Consider the following 26,651-nt stretch of genomic DNA (forward strand, 5'->3'; position numbering starts at 1 on the left):
GACATGTTGGATGCTGAGGTGCTGAGACAGAACTATGTTAAAAAAAAATAGGCCACAAATACTCTTTCAGTTTCATTATAAGCTCTAAATTAATTAAGGAACTTCAATAATGGAAAAAGTCACGTTGTATCGATAGAAATGACTAATGCTCTGCAGAGGACGTTTATCAATCTCTGTAATTAACATTCTGTTTTACCAACTACCCATCAGCCACAGCAGTAACCTTCACTTTGGAGGTAGTTCTCTACCAGGGAGCCAGTTTGCATAATCGTTCTCCAGGTTGTACTTAGACACTTTCAGTCTGGCTTTACGTTGCCTCCTGTGCAGAAGTGGCATTTCTCTGATACCTCACCCTCCCTGCAGGGTTCTCGTGACTACAGTTCCCGACTTGGTTAAGTCTGTGAGGCTTGTTCTGCACTCTGTGGCTCTTGATAATACTTTACACTCCAGTTGTCCACACTTGCAAAATCTGTGATAACTTTGTATATCCATCTCCTGCTTTGTGAGCATCTAAACTAAACGGATTTCGCTGGTTTTGCCACGATGCTTTCTCATGACACAGATCAAATCCTTACTGAAGTTTTTATACTGTGTGTAAATTAGAAAATAATTATAATCATTGCTCAGCAGTGGATGGTTTGTTTGTGATGCTCAATAAAAAAGTCAGTTTTACAGGATGCTAAGATGCTACCTATGCTTTCTAAAGTAAACTAGTATGTGTAGAAATCAGAAGTTGGTCTGCAACATATAAACCTATATAGACACAAATAGTCTAAAAGGAAGCGGTTGATGGCATCCCATGTACCACGCCTGCAAATAGTATGTGTAGAAATGCTGTGCTGAAAACCCCTTACTCTGTTAGACGAAAACTTTAGATTTCATTGGAAGACTAATAATTTGGCCTTTATTTGTAAATGACAATAATTTCCGGGGTATATTCATATATAGACATAGTATGAAGAGGTCCCTTTTTCAGTAACCATCTCTCCTCCAAATAATTCATTTGGCTAGTTGAAAATCTGGAGCATTAGCTGTTGTGTGCTTGCTTTTTGTCTTAAAATAGCCAGATGATTCATGGTTTGAGAAACTAAGGCTATTCTATAGGGTGCAACAGTTTGTGCAACACACAAAAGTGCACGCAAAACAGAAGTGAGAGTGCCCAGTGAACAACTGAGCGACAGAAATAGTGTGTCAAAGTTTCAGATTTGGGAAACTGTCTGCTCACAGGCCAACAGTGAAGAAACAACTTCCAGGAAGATTTGCAAAGAAAAGAATTTTCAGAGACGGACAAAAAAAGGAAAATATTAAGATGGGCAAAAGACCCCAAAAGTGAGGGTTTGGGGGTATTTGGAGAGTAGTTTAGTAGTGACAATGTAGGAAATTTGTTCACTGCCCTACGACATGTTATAAATATTTAGAGAGCAGTCAGCTGGTATACTGCCTGCACACAACACAGCCTCTGGATCTGAGTCTTGCTGTTGTGGTGGGAAAAATGTTGGACGTAAGAAGTGCCCATCAAACCATTCCACATTGTGGGCTGCACTTCATAAAGCACGGGCTAACATTTATCCAAGACTGCTTTAAGAAAGTGACAGTAACAATGTAAGAAGTAAGGTCTGTAAAACTGTGATGGCTGTGATTGGAAGAGTCTCTGCAGACGTTTATTTCTAAATCGCTTTTTCAATTCAGAGCTGAAGAGTAGCTGAAGCCTGCCACGGCTGACACTGGGGGAGAGAAGGGGACACGCTGGACAGGTGTGACTGCTACATGATTGTTAGGTGGCTCAGGGGAGCAGGTCATCTACTAATCAGAAGGTTGGTAAAAAAGTATCCTCAGCAGGTCACGCAGCTCCAAGTTGCTCTCAGATGTATCATCAATGTGAAAGGTGAAGATAAAAGCACTTCTGTGATAATGTGTGAATGACATATGGTGTATGAAATGCAAAGCCAGTCCTATTACAGCTGTAGCAGCACATACACTGCATCATCGTACAGGACAACATGTCCACCACAAGGGAGCCACACAAAATGATCATTTCCACTAAAACGGAAGTATTTTACTCTCACTTTGCAACTAATTTATTTAAGATGTCACAGACCTTTGACCAGCAGACTGTGTGTGTGTGTGTGTGTGTGTGTGTGTGTGTGTGTGTGTGTGTGTAGGAGAAAGAGGGAAGGGAACTCACCGGTTGAGGAAGTCACTGCTAGAGTGCCAGCTGGATCCCTGTGATAAATAAAGATTTTTAAGTTAACGCATGTGTTCTCAAAGCCTCAGTCTGAATGTTGAGACGCTCTATGTTGATTAATATTCCTTTAATGATTTTCTTTAAAGTGACTGAAGATCTGTGTGCTGCGTTCTTGCAGGGCACTAAATTATGCATGGATTAAGGAAATCTACAATATTTGCTTGGTAAGCTTTGCAGTAAAATAAATGATTCTGGCAAGAATAGGAAAAACAAACGGAGAACAAAAACAAGTAATTGTGATTTTAGAGTTAATAAAAAGAATGCAATTATATAACAAAGGCAGAATTTTTATTTTTGTTTTGTGACATGCACAAACTAGAAATACTTCAGCACATCGTTCCCTTGTAACCATTTGTGATGTGTAGGCATAAAATGTTAGTGGTTAGCAAACGTATGCAGTGGGATAAACAGAGCGCAGGTAGTACTTAGGCAGACCACAGCGTCTCAGAAAGTGCAAATTAGTGAGGACCGCAGGCGACTACAGCTCAGCAAGCTTGGGCAGAGCAAGATTTTAGGAGGAAGAAGTGAAAGAGAGATAAGAAGACAGGCTCCTCTCAATCAGTAAATGCATGCATGGTGAAAACATGGGCAAAGAGAGAGGTCAGAGAGGCGGGAGTTCTTCGTGGCTGTCAGAGCTTCACCTTCACGACGAAAGCTGATGATCAGTCCCAGGAAAACGCTTTAAAATCAATGAAAGTGGCAAAAGCCATCAAGTAAGGTAATCCTAACCTGCCGTTTTAATGTTTAAAAGGCAACATATGTGCCAGAAAAGAGATGCCCCAGTGGAAAAACCTGCTTTGACCATATGGCTCCCCAGCTGGAATCAAAAGTTCAAAGAGGGAAGTGGTTACATAACCATCGCCATCTGACACCAACAAAAGGTAACTTCACGTTAGCTATCCTGTTGCACTGAGGCCAGGTTCACCTCAAAGGTCAAAGCAGGTTAGAAAGACAGCTGGCTCTACAGTTTGGTCCTGGCGTGGAAATTAATATATATATATTTTTTTTTTTACAACCAAACATGCCATTTAAAGTGTATAAACTGAGGCTGAACGGAGCTCAGCAGGGTTGCAGGAGAAGATGCATATTACAGTGAGACGTTTAGCAGCCACTCCACACGCACCAGTAAAATAAAGACAATACAAAAATTGACTGAAATAAACTGCAGTTTTTAATAAATCGCTATTCAAATCTTACAAAAGGCAGATAAAGCAACAACAGACACTCATTCCCTGTGGCTTCTTAAATAATGCCGTCATTCTGCCACTGTTCAAAAACACTGGCATAAAAGACCAGTTTACTGTCAACCAGCTGTATATAGAGGCCCTTTAGATGGGTGCTTGAGCTGAAACACAGGTTATAAAGGTTTACTGAGTTGAGTGCATAGCCTTAAATCATGCACAAATGTTTGCTAGTGACAAGATAAACACCTTTAACAACCAATGCAGCATTTTTCCACTAAAGTGACAGTAAAAATCGTATGCATAGCTTTACAAGAGGCAACCATTGGCAGAAGTTAATGTAAGCAATCACAAAAATGAATTTGTTTAAAAAAAGAAAAAAAGCAACATGACAAGAAAAACAGCCTCGCTAACAGACATGTGCTGCTTGTCTAACTTATTCTTTTTTAATAACTTATTTATGCAAATGAAAAGCAAATAAACAGAGAACCGAACTGGTCGAGAGCTTCAGTGTATTAAATAAGCGACGTGAAGAACATCTTAGCCGAAACATTACATGATATGTACAGAGATGTCCATGTACAGCAAACGAGGCCCAAAAAAGCCTAAATCTGAACACAACTGTGTCCTCTTGATGCTGAGGCTTGTGTCAGAGATGAGGGTTGTGTTAAAGGAGCGATGACTTAATGTAGTGAGTACTACAAAAGCAGGTTTGGTTGAGGAGTAGCAGTTGTAGTTGGTAGTAGTAGTAACACCAGGGAGGTATGGGAGAGAGGAGTGTGAGAAAGCCCCAGGACGTTAAATGTCAAAGGCACTGAGGAAGACAAGACAGGAACAGGAAGCCCCGGACAGGAAGCGCATCATCAGTGAGTCAATAGCTTAAGCCGCGTGATCCAACTGACCAGTAGTGAGCGCTCTGCCGTCGTGCGCTTGGAGACGGGAGCTACCGGAGCCTTTTTCGTGTCTTCCTGGTAGGGGATGGTGGCACTGTTGTGGAGGTCTGAGTTGGAGTAGTAGCGGCTGCCCCGGATGTGGTCCACTCGGATGAGATGCCGTTCCCCTGCAGGCCTGTAGGGTGGAGACACCGAGGGGACCTCCTCAGCAATGGTGGGGATCCTCTCGTTACTCAGGTATCTGTACAGGAGATCCTCACCTAAAGCAAAGACACAATGACAGGTTATTCTAAAGTCTCTAAAAATGCTTTGCAAATCTTTTTTAAATATTTGACTTGTTTTCTTATTGAAATTAACTAAGCAGCAACTTAATGGGCTGAAAAAATAATGATGTGCGATAAAGTGTAGTTCCACTAGTGGCCACTTGAGGCTGCATCCAATTGTGAGTCAATAAATTTAAATGATAAGTTGCACACACCTTTCCTTCCCTGCGCCCAGGGCTTTGCGTAAGGATCAACCACTGACAGACAGGTGTCTGCAGGCATGGACAGCGGCCGGGGCTTACCTGTAGACAAAAGTTTCAGGCTTGTTAATTGTTCTGAAAACACATTTTCTGAGTTTCTGTCAGAGGAATATTTCTAAACCACTGCGATGAGAAAGTACTGACCACGCGAGGGTTTATGCTCCCTCATTCTGGGCTGGACCACCTTTGCTTCGATGGGACAGCCGGCGCTTTGCTTGTCAAAATCGGTGCAGTGTCCTCTGCTCTCCTTGTCCAGGAAGGAGTTAGGTGACTCAGAGCCCTTTGGTCTTTTACTGATGCTGGAGAAGGCATCTGTTCTCGCCTCTCTGGACGGAGGAACAAATGTTCATTAACTTATCTCCACAGCATGAGGAGGTGGAGGATAAAACAGTCGTAGTGTACGGACGGGTGGGAGCTGAGTGGGCTGAAGACCAGCAGAAGAGAAAGTGCAGCAGGAGGGGGTGCGAGGTAAAGTGATCACGAGCCGGGACCACACTCATTATTCATCAGCTTTAAAGCTCTGAGTTAGGCTGTAGCAAAGGTTGACTGGGGGTGTCTGAATCCCTCACAGCGGGGGGAGCAGGTGGCCTCCAGCCTTCTTGTTTTAGTACTTTACTACTTTTAGAGCTGAAGTTTCCAGTAAATTAATAATCGGTGCACATGAAACAGGATGGCTTACCGCGGCGTGTACGGCATTAGAGGAGGAGGCGGGATGTACAAGTCCAGGATAGCCGGCTTCTCCTTTTTGGTTGATCCATTAGCTGAACTGGAAGGAGACTGGGTTCTAACGAGGGACGAATTATTCTGAAAGAATACAACACAAGCGTGAGTGCCTGATCTAATCTGGAGAATAAAGTCTTCTCATTCCACCTTATCTGACTGCATGTACAGATCAGTTTGTGTTTCTGCTTATTACTGTTTCGGCTAATAGTTTTTTTTCCTCAGCCTTAAATTAAGCCTTAATCTGACTTGCTGGCTAACGGGAGGAGTTTCCCAGATGTGGTGAGACATTTAAGTTCCTGTATGTCGGGCCTTCTTGTTTGAGGCATGGAAAGCTTCTGAGTGTAGTCCAAAATAGCCTGAGACACTTACCACAGTTATGTTTCCCCAACATCGTCCTTGAGTGTTACTCTGCTATTCTCATCAGGGAAAAATTACACATCTGCTGATACAGCATTGTAAATGTGATATATGGCAAACTAAACATCCGACTGGGGATCTCGTGAAACACTGCTCTCTGCGCTTCTCCAAATAGCTCAAATAGTACAAATTATATACTATTACAAAACCAGTGTCATTCATTCTCGAGTCACACCGTATGATTTGTCTCTGTTTGGCTCTTCGGAGCCTTGCTATCGCAAATAAACTGAGACGCCTGGCTCCGATGGGCCTGGCTCCGATGGGCCTGGCTCCGATGGGCCTGGCTCCGATGGGCCTGGCTCCGATGGGCCTGGCTCCGTGTTAAAAGAAGATGCTGGTGGATGTGTAGACATTGGTCACCTTTGTGCACAGAGCCTCTTTCGTTGATTTGAGGAACCCACTCCTAACTGATATAATCTCATCCTGTCTTCTCCGGCTATAAAAGAGGCTGCGCACACGATGACGCGGTGCCAGAGCTTCAGTCTTGGTATCTACGTTTATGACAGGCTTGCAGCCTCCCCCTCTGTCAGTGGGGACTCACCTAATTTAGCGTAATGTGTTCATTTGATTATGAATCAGCTCACACATTCCCTCACAGGCTCGATATTTATCCCATTTCCCTTTAAGCTTTCTTTAACACAAACAAATGATTGTGTGTCTGTTGTTTGCTTTAAACCATGACGTTGGGCCGTCTAATAAACTAACCATTCTGAAACACTAAAGCTCGGAAGCTTTATCTCATAGACTGAATAACATCTTGGGACTTTGTTTGCCTCTTTTGTTGTGCAAGAAAAGCTGAATGCTATATTCACTTGAGCCAGCAGCACTCTTTCAGGGTGGCCCTGTCTGGACTTGCTGCTTTGGAACCAACTCCCTAAAAAGCTGGTAATTGTTTGACAATGATTAGACGAGACAATGATGAAAGGAAGCGTGCATGCATGTGTGCATGTACCTGAGGTACTGGGGGCTTCCAGCGCATGTTCTTCAGTGGGGCAGGGGTGAAACCTGTTGTGCCCGTGGGCCTCTTCTTCAGGAGTAGAACCACACCTTTAGGGTCCTCCCTCAGTTTAAAAACCAGGTTTTTTAGCTGCCAGCCCACCTGGTTAACAGGAAGCGAATGCACATGATGCTCATGCTTTTGATTAAAGATTTCCAGTATGTATTTAACTTCCCACACAATCTGGGATTCTTACCACAGTCTGATGGTTGACCTGGATCACCTCGTCCCCAGCGTGGATCTTCCTCGTCAGGTCTGCGGGCGACTAAACATAATACATAAACAGCCAAGGTCAAAACCAGATAGACCGCTTTTATTGAACTATTCTCAAAATGCTGTGGAAACTGGGCGGCGCTCTGGTACCACTCGTGGCTGATTTCTGCACCAGATGAACACTCAAAGATCAGAATCGTGAGAAAAAGCCTCTCAGTGTGTGTGACTATCAGCAGAATTGTTTTTCATGTCATGAAGATGCCAAACGAGATAAACTGGTCATTATAAACGATGATTCAGGTTGTGATTCAGGAGTGGGGACTGGAGGCGTGAGGATCCAACGATGGCTGTGATGCACGTGTGTTAGTCACTGACTGAGTGTGTAAGTGTGGTGAAAAGGTAAAACTTGTTTGTGTGGAGTGCAGAAAGAAACTATCCCCTTTGCACATGAGCAGCTCTGAACTCCCTCACATGATGTTACTCAGGGTGCCCTCAGAGAGGAGGATGAAGAGGAGGAGGATGAAACTTACAAAAGCTTGTTTAAGAGTACTGGCAGCGAATGAATGAATTTCAGCACTGAAACTGGATAAAATTGGCTCCTGTCCTACTTACATGTTCTGTGGTTCCAGTGATGACATGCAACCCATCATAAGTAGACTTGATGTACATTCCCTGGGTTTAAAAAGAAAAGAAAAATGGTCGATAACAGCGTATTACCAGTTCACACATCGAATACATTCCCAGACAGACAACCCAAGAAGCCGACCACAAGTTCGAGGTTCAAAAAAAAGAGGAAAACAAAAAAATGTTCAAGAATCATTCCTCACCAGACCCTCGCCTGGATTGATGTTGGTCAACTGGACTTCTTCCAAACAAGCCGACTGGCTCATCAGGGGGTCAGAGGTGGTTCTCACGGTCTGATCACAGATGGTGTTCAAAATCTTTGACTGCAGAAGAGAACGCCAAACAAAATGCCTCAGTGGTCAAAATAATAAGCACAAGACTTTAATAAACCTCTCGCTGTGATCACAAGTGCTGCACTTAATCATCCAAAGATCAAGTTATTGTGTGTTTTACAGGTTAGAACTGGCAGTTAGGTTACATTCCTCCTATTCATACTATATGCAAAGACCTGTGTGCCTGACATTAACCTCACTACTGTGAGGTTTAATGCTCTGCGAGGGGTCATTAGTGTGCTTTTAAGTGGAGCGACCTCAACGCATAGGACTGAAATCAGTCCTTTAAACACACCTCTTCTATGTTCCTTTCTTGGTTAATGGCAAATACTATAATTTCTCATCATTAGAGGGTTTTATCGTATATACTTTATGTAGAGTTGATCTTGAGGAGTATAAAGGCAAGAAATAAAAATAAATCGGACTCGTGCCAAATAAAGAATAGAAAAAAAAGCTGGTGACAAAGAGGAGCAATGAAAGAAAAGTGAAGAAAAAAGCTTTTAAACAAAGACGTCTGTAATATGAATTTCAAAGAAAGATAGAAAATGGTAGAGGAAGCCCAGTGTTAGCCCACAGAGTCTGGAGAGTGTCAACAACAGGAAACACTGATTGATGGCAGGGCCATAATAGACCCACCTCCTCCTCTGGTCTTCTTGTACACCCGCCTGCTCTATTCACTCAAAAATCTGACCTTGCTGCTGAAAGCAAGTCTGACACAATGCCCAATTAAAAAGACTTAAAGGCCCATTCCCCACAATACTGGAACTTCCAGGTCAGTTCTTTGTTTGCAAAGAGATGCAGAGTACTCACAACTTCCAGGATCCTTTCTTCCATCTCATAAACACTGCAGTCCTGTTGCAGAGAATAGAAACAGGGAAGAGGAAGAAGTTAGTCGATGGCTCGAGAGCGAAAAAGCAAAAGCATGAAGCAGGGTTTGGGTAAATGGGATATAATCAGAATCCTACATATAGAACTGAGAAAAATGAAAAAAGCCACAAATAAACAGCTTTTAGCTTTAAATGACCGCTTTGCTTAAATCATGTGGATGCTTTAATTACATAACACCCTTTGTGGTTCAGTTTACTTATACTGGAATGAAAATACCATAAGAACAGTCATACAGTAACTATGCGCAGATGACATGGTGAGAAACAGTCGGGAAAACATGTCATCGTGCTCAGAAAACCCTCTTCCAAATAGTCTGCTGGCAGAGAGCAAATATTTGGACGCACGGCCGCTTTCTTCGTTGCGACTGGGTGGGCTAGTGGAGGAGGGGAGGTCCTCTGAAGACAAAGCTGTGATCTTTGCAGATTTTATCAGCAGCTCCTTCACCCAGTCAGCCCAGTCAGCTGGGAAACTGTCCACTGGCCCTCTCCAAGTGTCAGCTAGACAGGACACAGCTGTGGCAACAGCCCCACTGACAACTGTGTCGCTGGCGGGGAAAGAAGGGGGGGGGGGGGGGTCAGTCTAGAGTAACCCCCCGAGGGATAGCATCCAACAAATCACAGGTGACATGCTTCTGTCAAAACCACAGAGCACAAAGGTATCAGTGTGAGGCTCGTTCCCCCAGAACGCTCACAAGCTACAAACCTGTGGATGGAAAATAAAGGAAAACTGTTGTGATGTGCACAAAGCCAGCTCTGTTGCTCTTTGTAAATGCATTGTACAGACAGCAAATAGGGGGGTCAGCCATGTTTTTCCATATTTCCATAGCTTGCACATTCCACTGGGATAAAGCGGGGCGTTTGTTTTCAAAACCGTTGGCTTGTTTGCACTAACGAGATTTGCGCGACCGTCTGTGGCCGTGAGCGATGGCTTCGCATCAAAGCAGAATGCATGCAGTGCTCCCTAAATATTCCCTTCGATCTGCGTTTTACCGTCTGTTTGAAGGATGAAACTCATTCGGTGAAGGTTCATACATGCGGCTGCCATGTTTCCCTTACTTTGGGGAGGAAAATGAAAAAAACAGTATAAACACGAGGTAGGAATAAATGCAATTATAATACATTTCCTGTGACATATATTGGTCCCCAAAAAAATCATGTTTCCAAACAATCTAATTCCAGCCAGGAATATATGGCGGTTTCAGCAAGAATTTAGCTGCTCTTCCATAAACAAACAGCTGCATATTTCTTTTACAGACATGTTTGGATCGCTGCTCTCTTAACTGAGCCAAGAAGGATGAACTAAAAATACATATTTCAACGTTTAGAGGTCGTGAAACAAAACAGCATGTCATTATCAGCTGGCACGACTCCCATCAAGCTTTAACATTTACAGAACTTCTCCATAGTATCAGATCATGAGAAAACGATATCATAGACTTAGACTCCTGGCTTTATTTCTCATTTCTGAGAACTGTTTGTGCTTCCAAAGTAATCCCACATCTTTGTCAGGACCAAAGTAGTCACAATAGACGAGGGCGAGATGAGAAAGAAAGCACTGCGGCTGAGGACAATTCCCTGGGTGTACTGATCCCTGACATTATGGACTTCATCTCACAACCAGTGTGGATCAGATGACTCTCTGGGTGCAGCTCTCTGGGCCTTTGATCAGCCACCAGAGAAGATTTGCATGGTCGGGCAGTGAGGTGGCTGAGAGTGGAGCGCTGGCACGGTGCCGAGCCTGGACTGACTTCACACCTGCAGGAAACCAAGGCCACGGACTGCAGCAGGTCACACCTGGGCTTCTCACGTGATGACAACGATGGACTTTATCGTTTGCAGAGAGTTGAACTTCCTTCGTCATCCAGCGGGAAGCGTAAACTAAAGACACGCGGGATTGATGAAAAATGCATACTTTGACAGAGAGTGACCTCCACGCTGACGGGTCAGCCAAGAAGGACGATGCATGCAGTGTTTTATGGCCTTGTCCCATTGTGTGTGCAAACACAGGCTTCATTCAGGCAGAACACATAAAGTGCGATCTCAAAAGCCCCGATTTCTGGGCAAACCTCACGCCGTCCTCCCCCATCATAAAACTAATCACCGTGGCAGACTCCTGTGCAACTCATTTTATTAACCAGTGCTTTCCATGCTAGCCCACTTGCTCTAAAGAAACAAGGAATCCAAACGATTCAGACAAATCGGAAATGAAACGAGGATTTCTCTGAGCCTGTGTGCTTTTTTATAAACTCGATCATGGGATTAGTTGGAAATCGCCCATCCTCATCAGCTGCTGCGAGCTGGCTTAAAACTAGCAAGTCGAACGGCATGTCTCTCCAGCTGCGAGAGGAAGCTAATCTCTCAAGCCTTGCAAGAACCTTTCAGCACCTATCAGAAGTTTATTCTCCACCATAACCTCTCCACTTCACATGGCAGTGTGAGAAATGGATACCCCCACTCCTGCTGGATGACCATGACCGATACACCCACAGTAAATCACCAGAGGCGCTGAAATCCCAGACTCTGGCGAGGAAATAGGCACTCTGGGAAAGGAATTTATTTTGATGCAATAACCCTCTGAAAAAAATGACACCTGCACTCTCAGGAGCCACTTTCGCTGGCAGCGTAAAATGAGTTTCTTATCGGGATAACCCTTGAGGGATAAAAGACAAGCGGATGAATTGATAGGAAAGAAAACCCAGTCAAATAAAGTCTTCCCCATATGCATGAGCAACCACTACTGGTTTCATGAAACTGGCAGAAGCAGGAATAACTATACTGATGCAATTCAAGAGCAACCCTCTGCAGAAATATAAAAGGGTGGTTGCCGGTGCTCTGCGCTATCTGTTAGCCATCTTTCCAGCAGTCTGAAGGACCACCTCCTCAATCCTTCCACTAAACCTACACACAGGAAATGCTTCCAGACGGTTTGGTCTCCCACTGGGAGCATCTCGGAGAAGCAAAAACAGGAACCACATGGCCCGAAGGAGTACAGCAGCCCGGGGAATGTTGGCAGCCACCTCTAAAAGAGCGCTAGTGGGTTTTATGAAACTGGAAGCACAAAAGCAACGTTTACCATTAAACGTCCCCACACCGAGGGGGTCTCCTCATTAGCCAGCACGTGGAGGAAAAGATCCCAAGAAAAACAGCAGCATTTGCAATAATGTGCTCAGACTGCTGGCTTCAGGCTCATGTCATGGCTGCCAGACCACATTTCCCATAACACTCTTCTCCTACACATCTGTGCCCCTGAGCTGGTATGTGCTCAGTGGAAAAAAAGCTATTGTGTGTGTGTGTGTGTTTCTGCTGAACTAACTAGCATGCAGACCTGCTGAACTGTGGTGGTGAGCTCCAGGCACAGCTGAATGATCTTGTTCTTGGTGGCTGTGAAGTCACTGATCCCTGTAAGAGGCGTCCTGCGAGCAGACAAAGGAGGAAAGAGAGAACATTGGAAACAAGCGATGGACTGCAGAGATGAGCTCAAGTTTATTGTACTCGCTCAGATTGCTGTGTTTGGCCACCGACAGGCTTGTTACTCGTTTCTCAAGTATGCAACCATTCTGGTGCCAGCTTGTACTTTTCTGTCTTTTTCTCACCTCACTCTATCTGAAACATGTGCTTCAAAAACCAGTTTGTAGTCCTTGGAATATGTCTGACTATATTACAAATCTTGAAACAAATAGCACTTACTGGCCAGTAGCACAAAAAAATAAGGATTACTTTATTTGTGTGCCAGAAATACGTCTCTATATATTTTATTGTTAATAAACAAGAAACTTGATGCAAAATCATTAAACTGCCGTCTGACCAGAAACAGATCTAATACCAAATGTGCAAAGACTTGTTTGCTGAGCTAATGTGCTGTACAAATACATTATTATTAGAGTCAGAGAAGCCTAATGACCTACAAACCTGAACCATAAATTTTCTTTGGCTCTGCTTGCACTTCAGCATCACAACAACCATTTAAACAATGACATCAATGCACCACTTTAGCCAAGCCTGTCATAAAAAGGAGAAGCTTAATTTGAGCCAGCTAACACTTAATCCTGGCAACCTGCTTAATATGCTCGGCTTTTATGGCGTAATGTGTTTTGGAGCAGGTCAACAGGAGCGCACAGGACACTCTGCCAGCTGGATATAACGATAAGCTGACATGCTTTTAAAAGGTCTTTATAATGCTGAAAACGAACTCTTATGTCTGATCATAAACAGACTCGTTTTTTGAATATCAAATTGCATCTTTATTTCAAACTAGTGTGATCGAACGTGACACTTCCGCCTCTCATTAAGGCCGTGACAAAGTGTTACCTGTCGAGCCACGCCAGGAGGCTCTTTGCAGCACCGATCAGCTCCACCACGGAGGTAAGAAAATCGTTAGGTGGCTTTCGCGAGGCGCTTCCATCGTAGGCGGGGCTTTTCCTGCGGTCGGCCGTGGCCATGTGCAGACTGTTGGTGGCAGCTCTCATCCTCACTACCAGATTCTTCAAGTTATCTGACTCCACTCCGTAGTTCTGAAACAGCAAATTAAACATAACAGAACGGTTTAAGAGCACACTCATCATCAATCCTTCTACATAGTCTACCTGCGAGGCTTATGGTCCCACCCTGTCAAAACAAGTTGTGTCCCGTCCACTGAAAGGCTGTAATCATTGATTTGACAGATATGCTTTGAGTTCACTTGTCTGTGAACATCGTGAACAAGACATCACTCCCACCCAGCTCTAGATTTGTTCTGGGGTGTGAGTACTTGTGCCATCACCTGATTCTTATCAAGCGGTGTGAAGTTTTCATTCCTAAGTCTAAGCTGTTTCCTGCATACATTCCTCTTATTTAGAAGAGGAATGTATGCCGGTCTCAAAGATCAGGGAGTACACTATAAACCAGCTGTGAAGTGAGCTGCTGCAGGAAACCTGGGCAGCAACAGAATTCACCTTTTATCAGAGTCGGCAGTGTTTAAACTTTTGCATTCTTGCAGCTGAGAAATTGGAATAATGTGTTTTTTCCATATGTACGCAGTGGAAGGGCAGCCTGGCTCTTGTCCTGGTAAATATCAGCTTACAGGATGTTGCATCGCTGCCAGCAAACGCTGCACTCTGAGTGACATGCCAGGAGCTAAATATGCTTTGCAAGGAGTAACACGGCACGTGTTTGGCAACCAACAAACGAGATCTGCAAGTGGTTAGCGTCTCCTTTTATTCCACCGCCCCTCGCCAACATGGGCTCAAAAACATATATTTGACCAGTTTTAGTCTCCGGGGACACACTGGAATAATCAGACTAGTCAAACAGTAGCTGAAGGCAGCATTATTCACGCCACACTTGGCATGAAATGGTTTGTTGAAACACCATTAAGGAAATGCAAACATGATCAAGGAATATGTGAAAAAAGAGAGAAAAGTCACTTGGTGGTTTTATTCTCATTCGGTGTAACTTTAGCACCAAGGCAGCGTGGCTTTTTCATTAGCAGGCTAATCACACCGTCGCAGCGGCTCTGACTGGCCCACAGATGTCCGCTGAGCTAAAAACCACGTCTGAGCAAAATCTGCGTTTTCACTCAACCCATTTTTCATCCTCACAACATTTCAAGTCAAATTTACATTCTTGCAGTGTCCTTTTTCACCACACCAAGCTAAACAAAAACCAAGATGGCAGATTTTATTTTTGAAGTAAGGCCTTTCTGGGGCTCTTTGAAGACGTTATTCGCTGACTTTAGGCTCCTCAGGAGAAATCAAGAACGGTTATCACAACACGGTGCTTCCTCCCCTCAGACTTGACTATAAAGGACATATCTTTAAGCAATAGTACAAACATTTGCAGCAGGCCCATGATGAAGCCGTGTTCAATGGCTGTAGCTAATGCTTATGTGATGATAGAAGTGTTGACTTTCAGCACCGACTCTGCAGAAAGCATCAAGGCTCGTGAGAAGACCAGTAAAATGAATTGATGTGTTCTTTCTTTGTCTCTAGACAGCAGTTTGGTCTTGATCTCCTTTGCACGGATGGAGGACGAGTACGAATGCTTCCTAAAGGTTTGCAGCGCTGTATGTTAGCTCATCTTTCATCATGATTTAAGTTTGTAACTATTAACGAGACAAAGATGTGCACACATGCATAAACATTTAAAAAGCGAGAGCAAAGCCTTGCAGCAAAGGGCCTCTACGTCAACAGGAAGTGTCTGACCTCCCAGTAAATTAAAAAAAAAAAAAAAAAAAAAGGGGAGAAAGTGGGTGAAAGTGTGAGAGTGTGTGGGGGTTTCGGGTGCTGCTGGGCTGCGTTCCTGTGAGTAGCAGTGACCTTGAGTAAAAGCTAATTGAATCGGGGGCCTCACTTCCTCCCATGAGCCCAGTGGAAGGTTGAGGCCCGCTTCTTAATAGGGAAACCCCAAACGGACAAAAAACATTATACTTCAAGGCTTCAATCAGGGGTGAAAGGTTAAGGACAGTGCACCAACTACCAAAGCACAAACTGGCAGCATGTTTTACCGTAAATCTTAGAGCAAAAGCACTTGAGATTCCACTTTGTCAATGCAAAAGATTCCAGGGATGAATCCAAATCTGGGCCTGGTTACTGGGATAGTGCAACACATGGTGCAAATTTTATGATAAATAAATCCAATAAAAAAAAACCCCCAATGAATACGTGCTGAATGCTTCCATCTGTTCAGTGCGGTGACTACAGGTAGAGCACTGATAGGAGGCAGGAGCTTATCGTGCATTGATGGAAAAACTGTCAAAAACTGTGTCAAAGGGAAGAGATTAACATATTTTGCATATCACTCACAATTAAACTGATAAATAGACAGGTAGGACATGAGATTAGATACTTCAGCGTCCTTCCTGTAGATTGTGTATATTAATAGCTCAGTTCATGTGACTCTATTCCAATGCAAAGAAGCTAAGGAACGATAATAAGATCCAAGCTAAGCGCACGTACACTTGCTTTATTAAGAATGCACGAGAACTCAAATGTGGCTTTTGTGCGCTAAGAAAAAAAAAAAAGTAAAAGTAGCTCCAAATCTATTCTACCCACAATTTTCCATTCCGCCTCATGCAGTAGAAGATTTAACATTTAAATAGCTTTGAGCAAAAATAACCATGCCACAAATGATTAATGTAAAGTGTTTTAAGAGCGCACAGAAATGCTGACACTGATCAAAACGCGGGGACCACAAGCTTGGACTTTTATGGCACAGGAAGTGATAAAACTCCAAATCGATCCCATCTGCTGGAGAACCTGTTTCTCTTTCAGCTGGAGCGCGGAAGGTTTCATCACTCTTTACTCGCCTGCAGGTCTCAGGCAGACACATTTTAGCTGGAAGCTGTTCTGGGATCTGTGGTGATGGACAGCAGATCAGCGTGACTCAAAGTGAGCAAGAGGAGCCAAACATGGGATTTTGATACTGAACCGGGAGAGATTCAGCATGGAATTAGGAGTGAAGATGATTGCAGGAGTAAGCACGAAACCAACTTTTCATTTCCTTTGAGACTGATGAACAAACAGCTTAAGTACATATGTATTTGGTGCACATATAGCGAGAAAGGAGGAGGAGCTTCTTATTTTATCTGTCAAACACATCTAACTGCCACTGCTAGCTACATGTTGCCCATTAGGATCAGCTTCTGTTATCTCCCACATCTACAAACTGCCACACAGCTGTGACACCTGTGACCTGCTCTTCTCCAGTGTCCTCAGGCTGCTTCATGTGTCGCGATGCGTCCACACCCTGCTGAGATGTGTGGGAAACGATGAGCTCTTCTGCATCGCTAGTTCCTTTAGCTGCCAGACCAGAAACTACCAGTTGAGTTTTTAGTGAATGAGAGCGAGGGGGGAGGGTCAGGGACCAACAGAGCCTTCCTGAGGTACAGCCTATAAAATCCTCACATAGATTCAACCAGAAACAGATCTACTGACCAGAGCGCATAGCAGGTCGACAGCCTCCAGCACCAGCTCCTGGTGGCCAATCCTGGCAACGCCGAGCTCTTCCAGGTCCTGATGTGTGATCTTCAGCAGCTGCTCGCCACTGATCTTCTCCCGCTCAAAGTTGCTAACGTACTGCTGCAAGCTGTCATCCAAACCTACAACACACACAAGAAGGAAAAGGGAAAAAAAAACAGCAAATGAGGATAATCTTACCAAAGTATGTTGATGTCATTCACAAACCTTTTTGTCGCCATGCAAAACAAAACCACAAAAATCAGGTGATGTCAGGTTTTTTAGCACGTTCCAAGTGTGCGTGTGCATTGTCCAGATAAGGAGCAGGTGGGATGGCTATCTTTGCTAGATAAACAAACCATAAACAGAGTAACGGTTGAGAGCGCTCAGTCTGTTAGACTGGTTAAACAATGGGTGGCTGTATTTGTGTGTATGCATGTTAGGTCTATGTGGGTGTGGGTGTTTGCAATAAGTGCGTCCGCATCATGGGTGTCCCCTTGCTTCTATTCCAAACTCCACTAACAAATGACTTGGACTGTGACACCAACTGCTACAGTCACTGAACTTACAAGGATGCAGCTCACACAGCCTCCTCTCACACTGCATATGATTTCAAAGCTGTGCATTATAATAAACAAATGCACAAAACATGCCCTCCCTATGCATGCAATGCACCCCTCAGGGGACCAGAAAGTAAAGTTCAAACAACAGAGGAGAAAATGAGCCTTTGTGTATTTTGTGAGTGTGTGTAGCTGTGGGTGTGGAAGTAAACGCCATCGCCTCTCGCCATCAAAGAGCGTACACAGAGGCGGCAGCTGCAGCTACATGGCCCTGCGCCCCGATTCCCTCTGAAAGACCCGTCAGCTGCAAGACTCTCCCACTCTTTCAGACCTCAGCACATGCACGAAGCACAACTGACATTACTTAGCGTGGTGCATGATTAGGTGATATATTTTAAGTGGGGCATCCAAGTTCAAAAGCGACTTGACAATTTTAGCCTGGCCACGTGCGACATCTGCAGATGGGTCCTTATCAAACGTAGAGGTATGAGTGAAGTCCTGTGGGTTTATTCTGTGGTTGCTTTTGTCTTTAAATGGCACCTCATATGTTTATGTCCCTGTGGGGCTCAGTTCGTGCACCTGTTGCCGAGAGTTTGCATAAAGCAAAGACAAAGGTGTGCATGTGACAGTCACTCCTGACCAAACAATACTGAATTGCATGCAAATACTTGTAGCATGCATTCTGCATTAAAACGCATTAAAGCATGAATACAAGCACAACAGTTTAAAAAAGCCATAAAACATATTTTCAGAGTTATGGACTCAGACTGAAATTAAACCATTTTGGTGTTGTGGGCAGGGCTCAGTTTAAAAAGTTCCAGCCACCAATCAGACGACTGTCGTCAGGTGACTCAGCGAGCTCTGCAGCCACAGAGTTCCCATGAGGTAAATACTGTCAGGAGACCTCAGGACATTTTTATAATCACTTCTCATGATGTTTTTTTTAAAGTTATGTCAAACTCTTTAACACCTGTTGCATGTTTCATGGTAGCATTCGACTTTAGAGCGAATCTTTCTGTTCACATGCCTATAAAAGAGCACCTTTCAGACACATTAAAACCTCATTATGGTATCAACGTTCCCTCTGACAGCAATTTTAATCCTTCAGAAAATATAATCCATGTGTGAGAGCTCAAGTCGTCTCCACTGAATCACAGAGAAAATCCATCACGACTCGTTAACCATTAGCCTCCATACAAGTCAGGTCCAGTTAGGCTCATTACATTTTTCTCATTCCTCGGCATGCTAATCTTAGGCAAGACTTTCAGAGAATTTTTAGGCTTAACCCTCGACTGGCTGGTGTTCTGCGAGGGAATCCACTTCGCATTGTAGGAAAGGGGCTGAGCACTGGCCTGAGCCCACACTGACATGAACACAAGCCAAGCACAAACACAGGGCCAGTCACTTAATGCGATTAGATGAAAACAAAGTCGTGGGTCTGGACGGGGCAAAGTCTCCCTTTCCTGCTGTGTTAAAAAGGCATTTCCTGTGGAATGGTGCCACCGTCCTTCCACCAACAAGGGAAAGTTGTGGTTTAGGCTACAAAAAGAGTTGAAGGGGCTCCAATTGCAGGATCTTAACTGTTTGAAAAACACAGAGTAGATATCAGAAAACACTCTGGAATTAATTGATTGACTAACTGATGAGGGGCTATCCTCTCCTTTAGCTTGTTTTCACTTTCATTCTTTGGCAAGAATTTTCCTAGAAGTTAGAGCTGTAGGCATCAGGAAAATCACTCCGTGATGTTCTGGCTTAGGTTTAAAATGTTTTTATTTGTGCTAAATACAGAAAGGGGACATTTCCCCCCTCTGACACTTAAAAAAATAAAAACAGTGAGGCTTATAAAACATTTATTGTGCCTCAATCAATGGCTGTTAGGGCGTGTGTATGTGTGTGCGAGACTATCAATTTTCATTAAAGGGCAGAGAAACCAGTAAAAGAGATAGAGTGTCACGTTATTGTGAATTGAGTAAAGGGGGAAGCAGAGGGGAGGAGTGTGTGAATGCTTTTGAAAAGCCTGCACAGGATGAAATGCTGTGGAGGTTTATGGACTCTGAGAACCGCTTGGCAAATGTCCTCAAACCAGAGCGAGTGCATGTAAACCGGGAAGCAAAGCACCAAAACACCAGACAATCACTTACCTCCTTCTATTTACATCATCAAAAAGTCTAAATTACTGTGTGCATTTTGACAGCTGGTTCGTGCTTCATCATTCTTTAGCTCAAAGTTGTCCAGTGTGAGATGTGACAATCTGCTGTTTTCCACTTCATATCAGTGTAAATGCATTTTGCAGGCTAACTTAGCATTCTGAATACTTTAGCTTAAGCTGTGAAATAATAAATCTCACTTTTCTAAAAGTAAACTGAGTTTGCTTGTCAAAGTTCTCACATTTCAAAATCTGAACCAAAATCTCGCAGCACTAAGAACTCCTTCATCCTGAGTCTGCAAATAAGTGCTTCATTCCCAGCCCACAGAGGCTCGATCATCCAGGTAAGGAAATCCCAAAAAGTTGATTCTGTTCATCCGGGAACAATCAGAGAGAAGGTGTGAGAGTACCAGTGTCACAAAGAGTTTAAAAAGGAAGAATGGAGAAGACAGACTGTAATCACTGACAGTGCAGAAGATGACTGACAAATGCCAGGGTTAGAGGTTAGGGGATCTGGCTGTGCCTAATGTGGACCTGCTGTTCAATGTGGGGTCTCACCACCACACACTGTTTCGGTAAACAGTGATTATGTGCCAAACAGGTTAGCAGCAAAGGTTTAGCAGTACAATGGATAAACCTTCAGGACAGCAGGACAAGAGCTGGACAATCTGGACAACATAAATGGAACTAGACCCGCCTAGTGGCCTTTAAGCTCTGCAGCCTACTTAAAGCCTGTGTAAGCACACAGTTCTGGCAATATAAACAGAGCACATCCTTTTGCAAAAGGTTAGTTTATTCTTATCCTAATCTCAACAATTGGCTGTTTTTTTGTCTAAAGCACAAAAGAGCCCAGGACTCTGTATTTGTGATGAACAACATTAAACAACAGCAAACAGGATTGAACAGGATTTCTGAAACAAGTTCACATCTTTGTCCCAAGGGAAAAAAAACCCAGATCAGTTCAGATCCATAATGCTCTTCAGTGCAGCTTTTGGTTGCCAACTTTTCGTTCTCAGGGGTTTGATTACATTAGTAAAAGAGCACGCAGTCTTTCTCCCCCAACAGAAAGAAACAAACAATCTCCCTCCCCCATCTTTCAACCCCTCCCTGTGCTCCCAGTGGGAGCACTTGCCACCATGTAACAGACACACACACACACACACACACATAAACCAGTATCCCCACAGGGGTGGCCACTGGGAAAGCTACTGGGTGTAGAATAGCTAAGCCACTGTAACTCCGCTGTCTTTATTTGTCAGCCGGGCCTCTGAACCTGTGGGGAACGGTCAGGAATTTGATTCATTGTTCTCTGCTGAGCAGCTCCATTGTGGGAACTTGCAGCGCTTTGGCACAATGGTCTCTGGCAGGACCAGGCTGTGCAGTAATTAAAAAGAAAGAAAAAGCTCCTCTCGACTACACAGCTAAGCTATCCTGTAATGCATGACTTTACAGGACAACAACAAAGCCTGTACACACACTGGGAGCTGGGGATAGAAGTTACACAATGATCTCCGTCTCTATTGCGCCTGTTGTCTCTTCTTCTGCAGACAGTACAAAATGTTAATATTAATATAAATAATAATATTAATCTGAATATATATTAGATGCACGTTTTCCTTCAGTGCTAAAACCTCACAGGCTAATTCATTCCTGGGATTTCCTATCTTCTGATAGCATCGATTATACAAGCCGGTATAATCCATGCTTTAATCTTATCATTACTTCCTCCAGCTAACAGAGTGTTTCACTTTATGTACCCTAATCTTAAAGACAGACAACTACAAACTGGCAGCTACATGTCCCAAGTGTGCTTCGTAAGGGAGAAAAGCAGCTGAGGCTGGCCCCTCCACAGAAGACAAAAGCAGCCCTGTCTCTTACCGGGTGATGGACGATGACTGATGAGAGCTGAAGGGTCAGAGTTCAGGGGGCTGTCGTGGCTGAAGCGCATTCAGCGAGCACGAGTGCCAGCCCCCTTAGGTTCAGTTAATCCTCACCTCTAGCACAGCAGACCGAGTCACGTGACTGCGACCTTTTTAGATTTCTAAGGTTGAATGAGCTGGAAGGGAAGGAGGATGTTGGACAGCTCAGTTAATATCGACTAAGGTCTGGAGGTGATGGAGGTCTGGGCGGAGGAGAAGAGGAGGTTTGGAGAGGTATTTTTGGTCGGGCTGTTATGTGATGACTTCTGGTCACAATGACATCAGAAGACAGAAGAGAACAAGAAACAGGGCAAAGAGATAAGCACACTGCTGCGGGCGCATGAGTACGAGAGTCTTTGTAAACCTGCAGCAACAAAAACACTTGTTGCCCAATTTAGAGGCGTGGGATAAGACTCTGAAACTGACTGGGTCACCGAGTTTAAACCTAAAAATTCCTTCCTTGTATACGGTTACTCAACGCCACACGTGGAACCTCTAACAGCTGCATACAGTAGGCCTATATGCAGGTAATATTAGGGATTCTTGGGCAGTTTGAGTGAGCTACACCTGCGCTGAACATCATTTTTGGGTTTAGATTAGATTAGACATCTTAGATCTGAAGCTTTGAGAAGTGACGGGGACTATCCAGTTAATCCTGATTATTCCGATTAAGCTCAGGCAATTGGATGAATAGACTGGCTATCTGTGAATGGCCAGGTTCATTATCTGTTGGTGATTTACTCTGCAATATTTAAGTGATTAAGAAAGGACAGTAAGCAGTCACTGATTGGTGGATTTTTCCCATCAGTCATTATTATGAACATGTAGGACAGGCAGCAACATGGAAGTCTCCATTCTTGTGTTCAACAACTTTCTGAGTCAATAAGCTATCCTGTATTATTGCAGTGTGTTTCAGCTGTATTACACTGTTTTAATTTTCAGTGCATGCAAGACATCTTTAATCGTGCTCGTGTCAGAAAAGTTAGCTAATCAAATGTTTGCTAGATGCACTTTTGCAGTTGTTTGTAAGTCACGAGACTTTCTAGGAAGATCAAATTTGTGTTCAGGAACCATTTTATGTGACCTTTTTATTGATTAATGAACAAAACGCTGGTTCTAGAGCTCATTTCTTATCCTGCAGAAGTAACGGGCTGCACACCAAACTGCTCACGTCACAGGTTTAGAATGAGGACACCGGACTGCGTCAGCCCAGATACCTTAAATTCATCATGCAACACATGAGACAGAATGTAGTAGATGATAAATCAGGAAAGAGTTTTCTATCATTCTAATAAGGCTCAGGTCTGTGTGCGTGGAAAAGACGTCGTGTGGCTGTGCCACAGACTCATGCGTTTCATTTTTTTGTCGTTGCAATAATCTCATAAATATTTTCTTGCTTTGTAAGAAACGATCTGACTGTAACTCCACCGTACATGGAAAACGTGTTCATATCTGTCTGCCTGTCCTCATGCTGGGATCCGTTTTGGCCCAGTCTGCTGTTTGTTTGCTGGGTTTGCAACAAAAACCATTTGGAGCAACAAAATCTGCGTCTTGTTCCTGTGAGTAATCAGCTACATGCGTTTCTGTCCTGGGTGATTTCTTTTGGAGCTATGCTAATGAACAAGGGTGCAAAATCAATCAATAAATAAATATGGGTGCATGGCAGAAGGTTCATCAGGCTTATAAAAGCAGATAAACTGCTTGTCTCTTGAGAAAAAGATACGAGGTAATAGTTTACGCAGGTAAGCGAAGGAGTTGGAGCAATAACCTCTCAGGCCAACATAAATACCCATCGCTCTCCAGTCGGCCGCCTGGCCACGCTGCAGCTCGTTACCGCAGGATAAACACGTTCTAAAGAAAGCAACAAAGACCTCAGAAATATCTCAAGCCACCCCCACCTCTCTCCTGTTCCTGCCTCTCCGCCCACCACAATATTTCGTCTTCCTGGCCCCACCAAGGCTCATATTGTTGTGCTTAACCTGTTGACAAACATCAAAACATAGTCACAAAGCTTTAAAGTCACAACACAATTGCCGATTTTATCATTTAAGAGCGGAGTGTTGTAGTTTTGATCGCAGCAGGTGATCAATCAGACAGAAACGAGGACGCTCACTCCGTGAAGCGCTGTTTTCGTGTCAACGCGACTTCAAAAACACTCACTTTGTTACAACCTAAGCATCACTGTCCCAAGAAAAAAATCTATAATTAAAGACTGTTGTGTTCTGCAAAGAGACAGTGATGGAGAGAAAGAGGCAAACGTGAGGGAACAAATGTCAGAGACAGAAGCTGTAAATGAACACTTAAAACACTGCATCCAGAGCAGGCCTGAAACACGGCTTCAAAGCCAAATGCACTAAGACACAGGCAAAAAACAGGGAACTCGGTTTAGTGTTTTCCCATTACATGTACGGTGTATGACCAGGGTGGCCCTCCATGCTGATTACAGACCAATTTACCAGCGCCATAATAGCTGCCTATGGAAACCACAATAAAGATGAGCCATGTTTGGGGGAGGAAATGAGTCCCACTGATTTAGTTTGCCATGGGAATACTGTGCTAGACGTCCTCCTGACGCTGCATGTGGGCATATTTTCTAGCAGAGACAAATTTAACTTTGCATCCATTGTGCTGTTCTGTTGCATGACAATGCTTTCTGAAACAGACAGACAGACAGAAAGAGGCCTTTAATTAAACTAAAGATATCTTCATATTGCTCCAGTGGCTCATGTGGTTGAATGTAGTCCAATCCTAATTTTGGATCGACGAAAGCATCTTTGGATAAGAACCTGCTAATTGACATAAATCTATCACAGGGCAAAGCAGTAAAAAGATCGACTTTGCTGCAAAGCCAAGCTGAGCGTTTACTCGATCTAAGCCGACAGGAGGTTCATCTCTGGCCCCGACAAGCTGGAGGTCCACAACCCTCCACAGCACAGCATTTTACTGCGGCAGTGCAAAGTGCTGCTGGTGGTCAGCCCCCTCAGCCACAACCAGACTGGCCGAGGCTGTAAATAAAGTTAAGGTTACTATAGTGACAGGGGAAGTGGGAAGAGGTCGGCGACAGTGGAGGGTGGGAGATTTGGGAGGGTTTTGAGGGAGGGAGAAACCTGGCTCATGGCCAGGTCAGTGGAAGAGGACACGAAAAGACCGAGAGCATCATTTGTCTGTCTGACGTTACAGGCAGGCACACGTTTTAAATAGAAACAGAAACATAAGCATGATTAGAAGCGATCGGCTTTCCCATAAATCAATTAAAAATAAAGGATTAATCGTGACTAATATTCTCTTTATGACAGAAAGGAGAACTTCAACAAATTATGCAACGCAAGACATCACTAGGCTGCCTACAGGCAGTGGGCAGCTGATCCTGTTCTTCCTGCTGCAAGGGGTGAGGGAGAGGGAGGGTGAGTCATCTTCAATGAAAAGATAGCACTGAATGACAGTGTGTCACCCACAGGCCAGGACAGGGCACCCGTGACGCACGAACACACAGCATGTGATCTGTGCTGTCCTGGCTTTGCTGTCCCTACATTCTGTTTTCTTGCTGTATGAAATAAATGATAGCTTACACACACTCACACGCTACTTAACCGGTGAGCTTTGTTTCGAGTCTTGCCAGCACCTGCCGTGCATCTTCCTCACAGAAAGAGTTGTTCCTACAAATAATAAATGTGCTGTTGACTGGAAACAGCTGGAATAGGTTGTCATATACAAACAGAGAGGAAGGTCACGTGACAGAGTTTTCCCAGGTAGGCTGCACCACTGGAAACAAAAGGGAGGATCAACAGAATCTCCCCTGATTGTTTCTTCGGGTCCACAAATCTCTCAAAGAGGAGCCGCCACTCCCTGTCCAAACAGTTGAACCAACATTTGCTCTAAAATCTTTTGTACAACGCTCCGAGTTTGTGTCTCAGACAAAAAACAATGGTTAGTTCAGTATGTGGACTGGACACAAGAGGATGAGTTAGTATGATGACTGTTGGGTGACAAAAATAGTTGTTTTTCCCCCCCATTCTGGGATAGGGAAGCCCGGGGAAAATGTGCAGCGTCAAGTGAAACTAAAGTCCTCGTCAGCTGGTGCAACATGTATGACTTCACTAGCATGTGTTTGTGGAATGTTTTGAAGACTCCTGAGGAGACTTTCAGCCACGATAAAACGAAAACAGAGGTTTGTCACCTGATTATGAGCTTTTCTTAATAGAACAATAGAAATCTGACCTGAAAATTACGAATAAACAAACACAAAGACTTTGTGTTTTTCGAGGAACCTTTTGTTCATCAACCCATTCAGAGCCCATGAAGCCACGCAGATAGTGGGGCTCATTAATGCTTTAAAAACACAGACTGGCCCATTAATGCTGCCTCATCTATCGCCGCTCTCTTGCGTAACCAGTGAATGAGAGCTGACAAATTAAAAAAAACCCATCACAGGCGAGTGAAAACACAAACACGAGCACGCACCTCTGTTGTGCATATATAAACAACAGTGGATCAGAAAAAAGATAGTAAGCAAATTAAAGCTTAGTCACAAGAATGTATTTCCCACAGGAATGACAATTTTATCCTGTGGGAACAGCTAGACAGGAATTCAGCCTCCACGGAGGACTAGTCTGAACATGCACAGATCTGGCGCTCGCCCAAGTGCCCGGCTAAACCCCAAAGTAGGCGACAGTTCATAAAACTACAGATCACTTTATAATCATAATGACATTACACTCCATTAGAGTGTAAGCAGGTGGCAGGATGAAAGAGCTTTGTGTGTATTTGGTCAGCGAGGGGGACCGACCTGACAGGCTGTGGCATTTTTAAATCCGTTAAAAGCAACTGGTGGCCCCAAATGCAACAAAGGACATGTGTGACCTGTTTGGACTGCTCATTCACAGAGCCGCTGGTTTGGTTTAGCAGGAGGGAGAGGAAAAAAATAAATAAATAAAAAAAATCACAGCACTTACATTCCTCTCATGTTCGGAGTTTATTTGAGCATAAATGCATTAGCGGTGCTTTGATAACAATATCAACCCAGGCACACACTTCCTTTTCCCTCCTGCACCAGCGCACAC

At 43.9% G+C, this 26,651-nt stretch overlaps 1 protein-coding gene across 1 annotated transcript in view; it reads right to left on the bottom strand.

Annotated features, from left to right (window-relative positions):
- LOC146646354 (connector enhancer of kinase suppressor of ras 3-like) overlaps positions 1 to 26,651 on the bottom strand; it is a 42,928-nt gene that overhangs the window by 11,219 nt on the left and 5,058 nt on the right. Inside the window, exons 2-14 of the mRNA XM_085392515.1 lie at positions 16,946 to 17,109; positions 13,344 to 13,546; positions 12,361 to 12,448; positions 8,959 to 9,000; positions 8,020 to 8,139; positions 7,805 to 7,864; positions 7,176 to 7,244; positions 6,935 to 7,081; positions 5,522 to 5,646; positions 4,987 to 5,168; positions 4,798 to 4,884; positions 4,329 to 4,579; positions 2,186 to 2,223 (exon numbers count right to left, since the gene is read on the bottom strand). Of these exons, the coding sequence (XP_085248641.1) occupies positions 2,186 to 2,223; positions 4,329 to 4,579; positions 4,798 to 4,884; positions 4,987 to 5,168; positions 5,522 to 5,646; positions 6,935 to 7,081; positions 7,176 to 7,244; positions 7,805 to 7,864; positions 8,020 to 8,139; positions 8,959 to 9,000; positions 12,361 to 12,448; positions 13,344 to 13,546; positions 16,946 to 17,109 (1,576 nt within the window). The remainder of the gene's footprint in view (positions 1 to 2,185; positions 2,224 to 4,328; positions 4,580 to 4,797; positions 4,885 to 4,986; positions 5,169 to 5,521; positions 5,647 to 6,934; positions 7,082 to 7,175; positions 7,245 to 7,804; positions 7,865 to 8,019; positions 8,140 to 8,958; positions 9,001 to 12,360; positions 12,449 to 13,343; positions 13,547 to 16,945; positions 17,110 to 26,651) is intronic.

Source organism: Rhamphochromis longiceps, linkage group LG19 (assembly GCF_057381845.1).
Source record: "Rhamphochromis longiceps isolate RC_006_pf linkage group LG19, R_longiceps_female_GT1.1, whole genome shotgun sequence".
NCBI classification, from domain to species: domain Eukaryota; kingdom Metazoa; phylum Chordata; class Actinopteri; order Cichliformes; family Cichlidae; genus Rhamphochromis; species Rhamphochromis longiceps.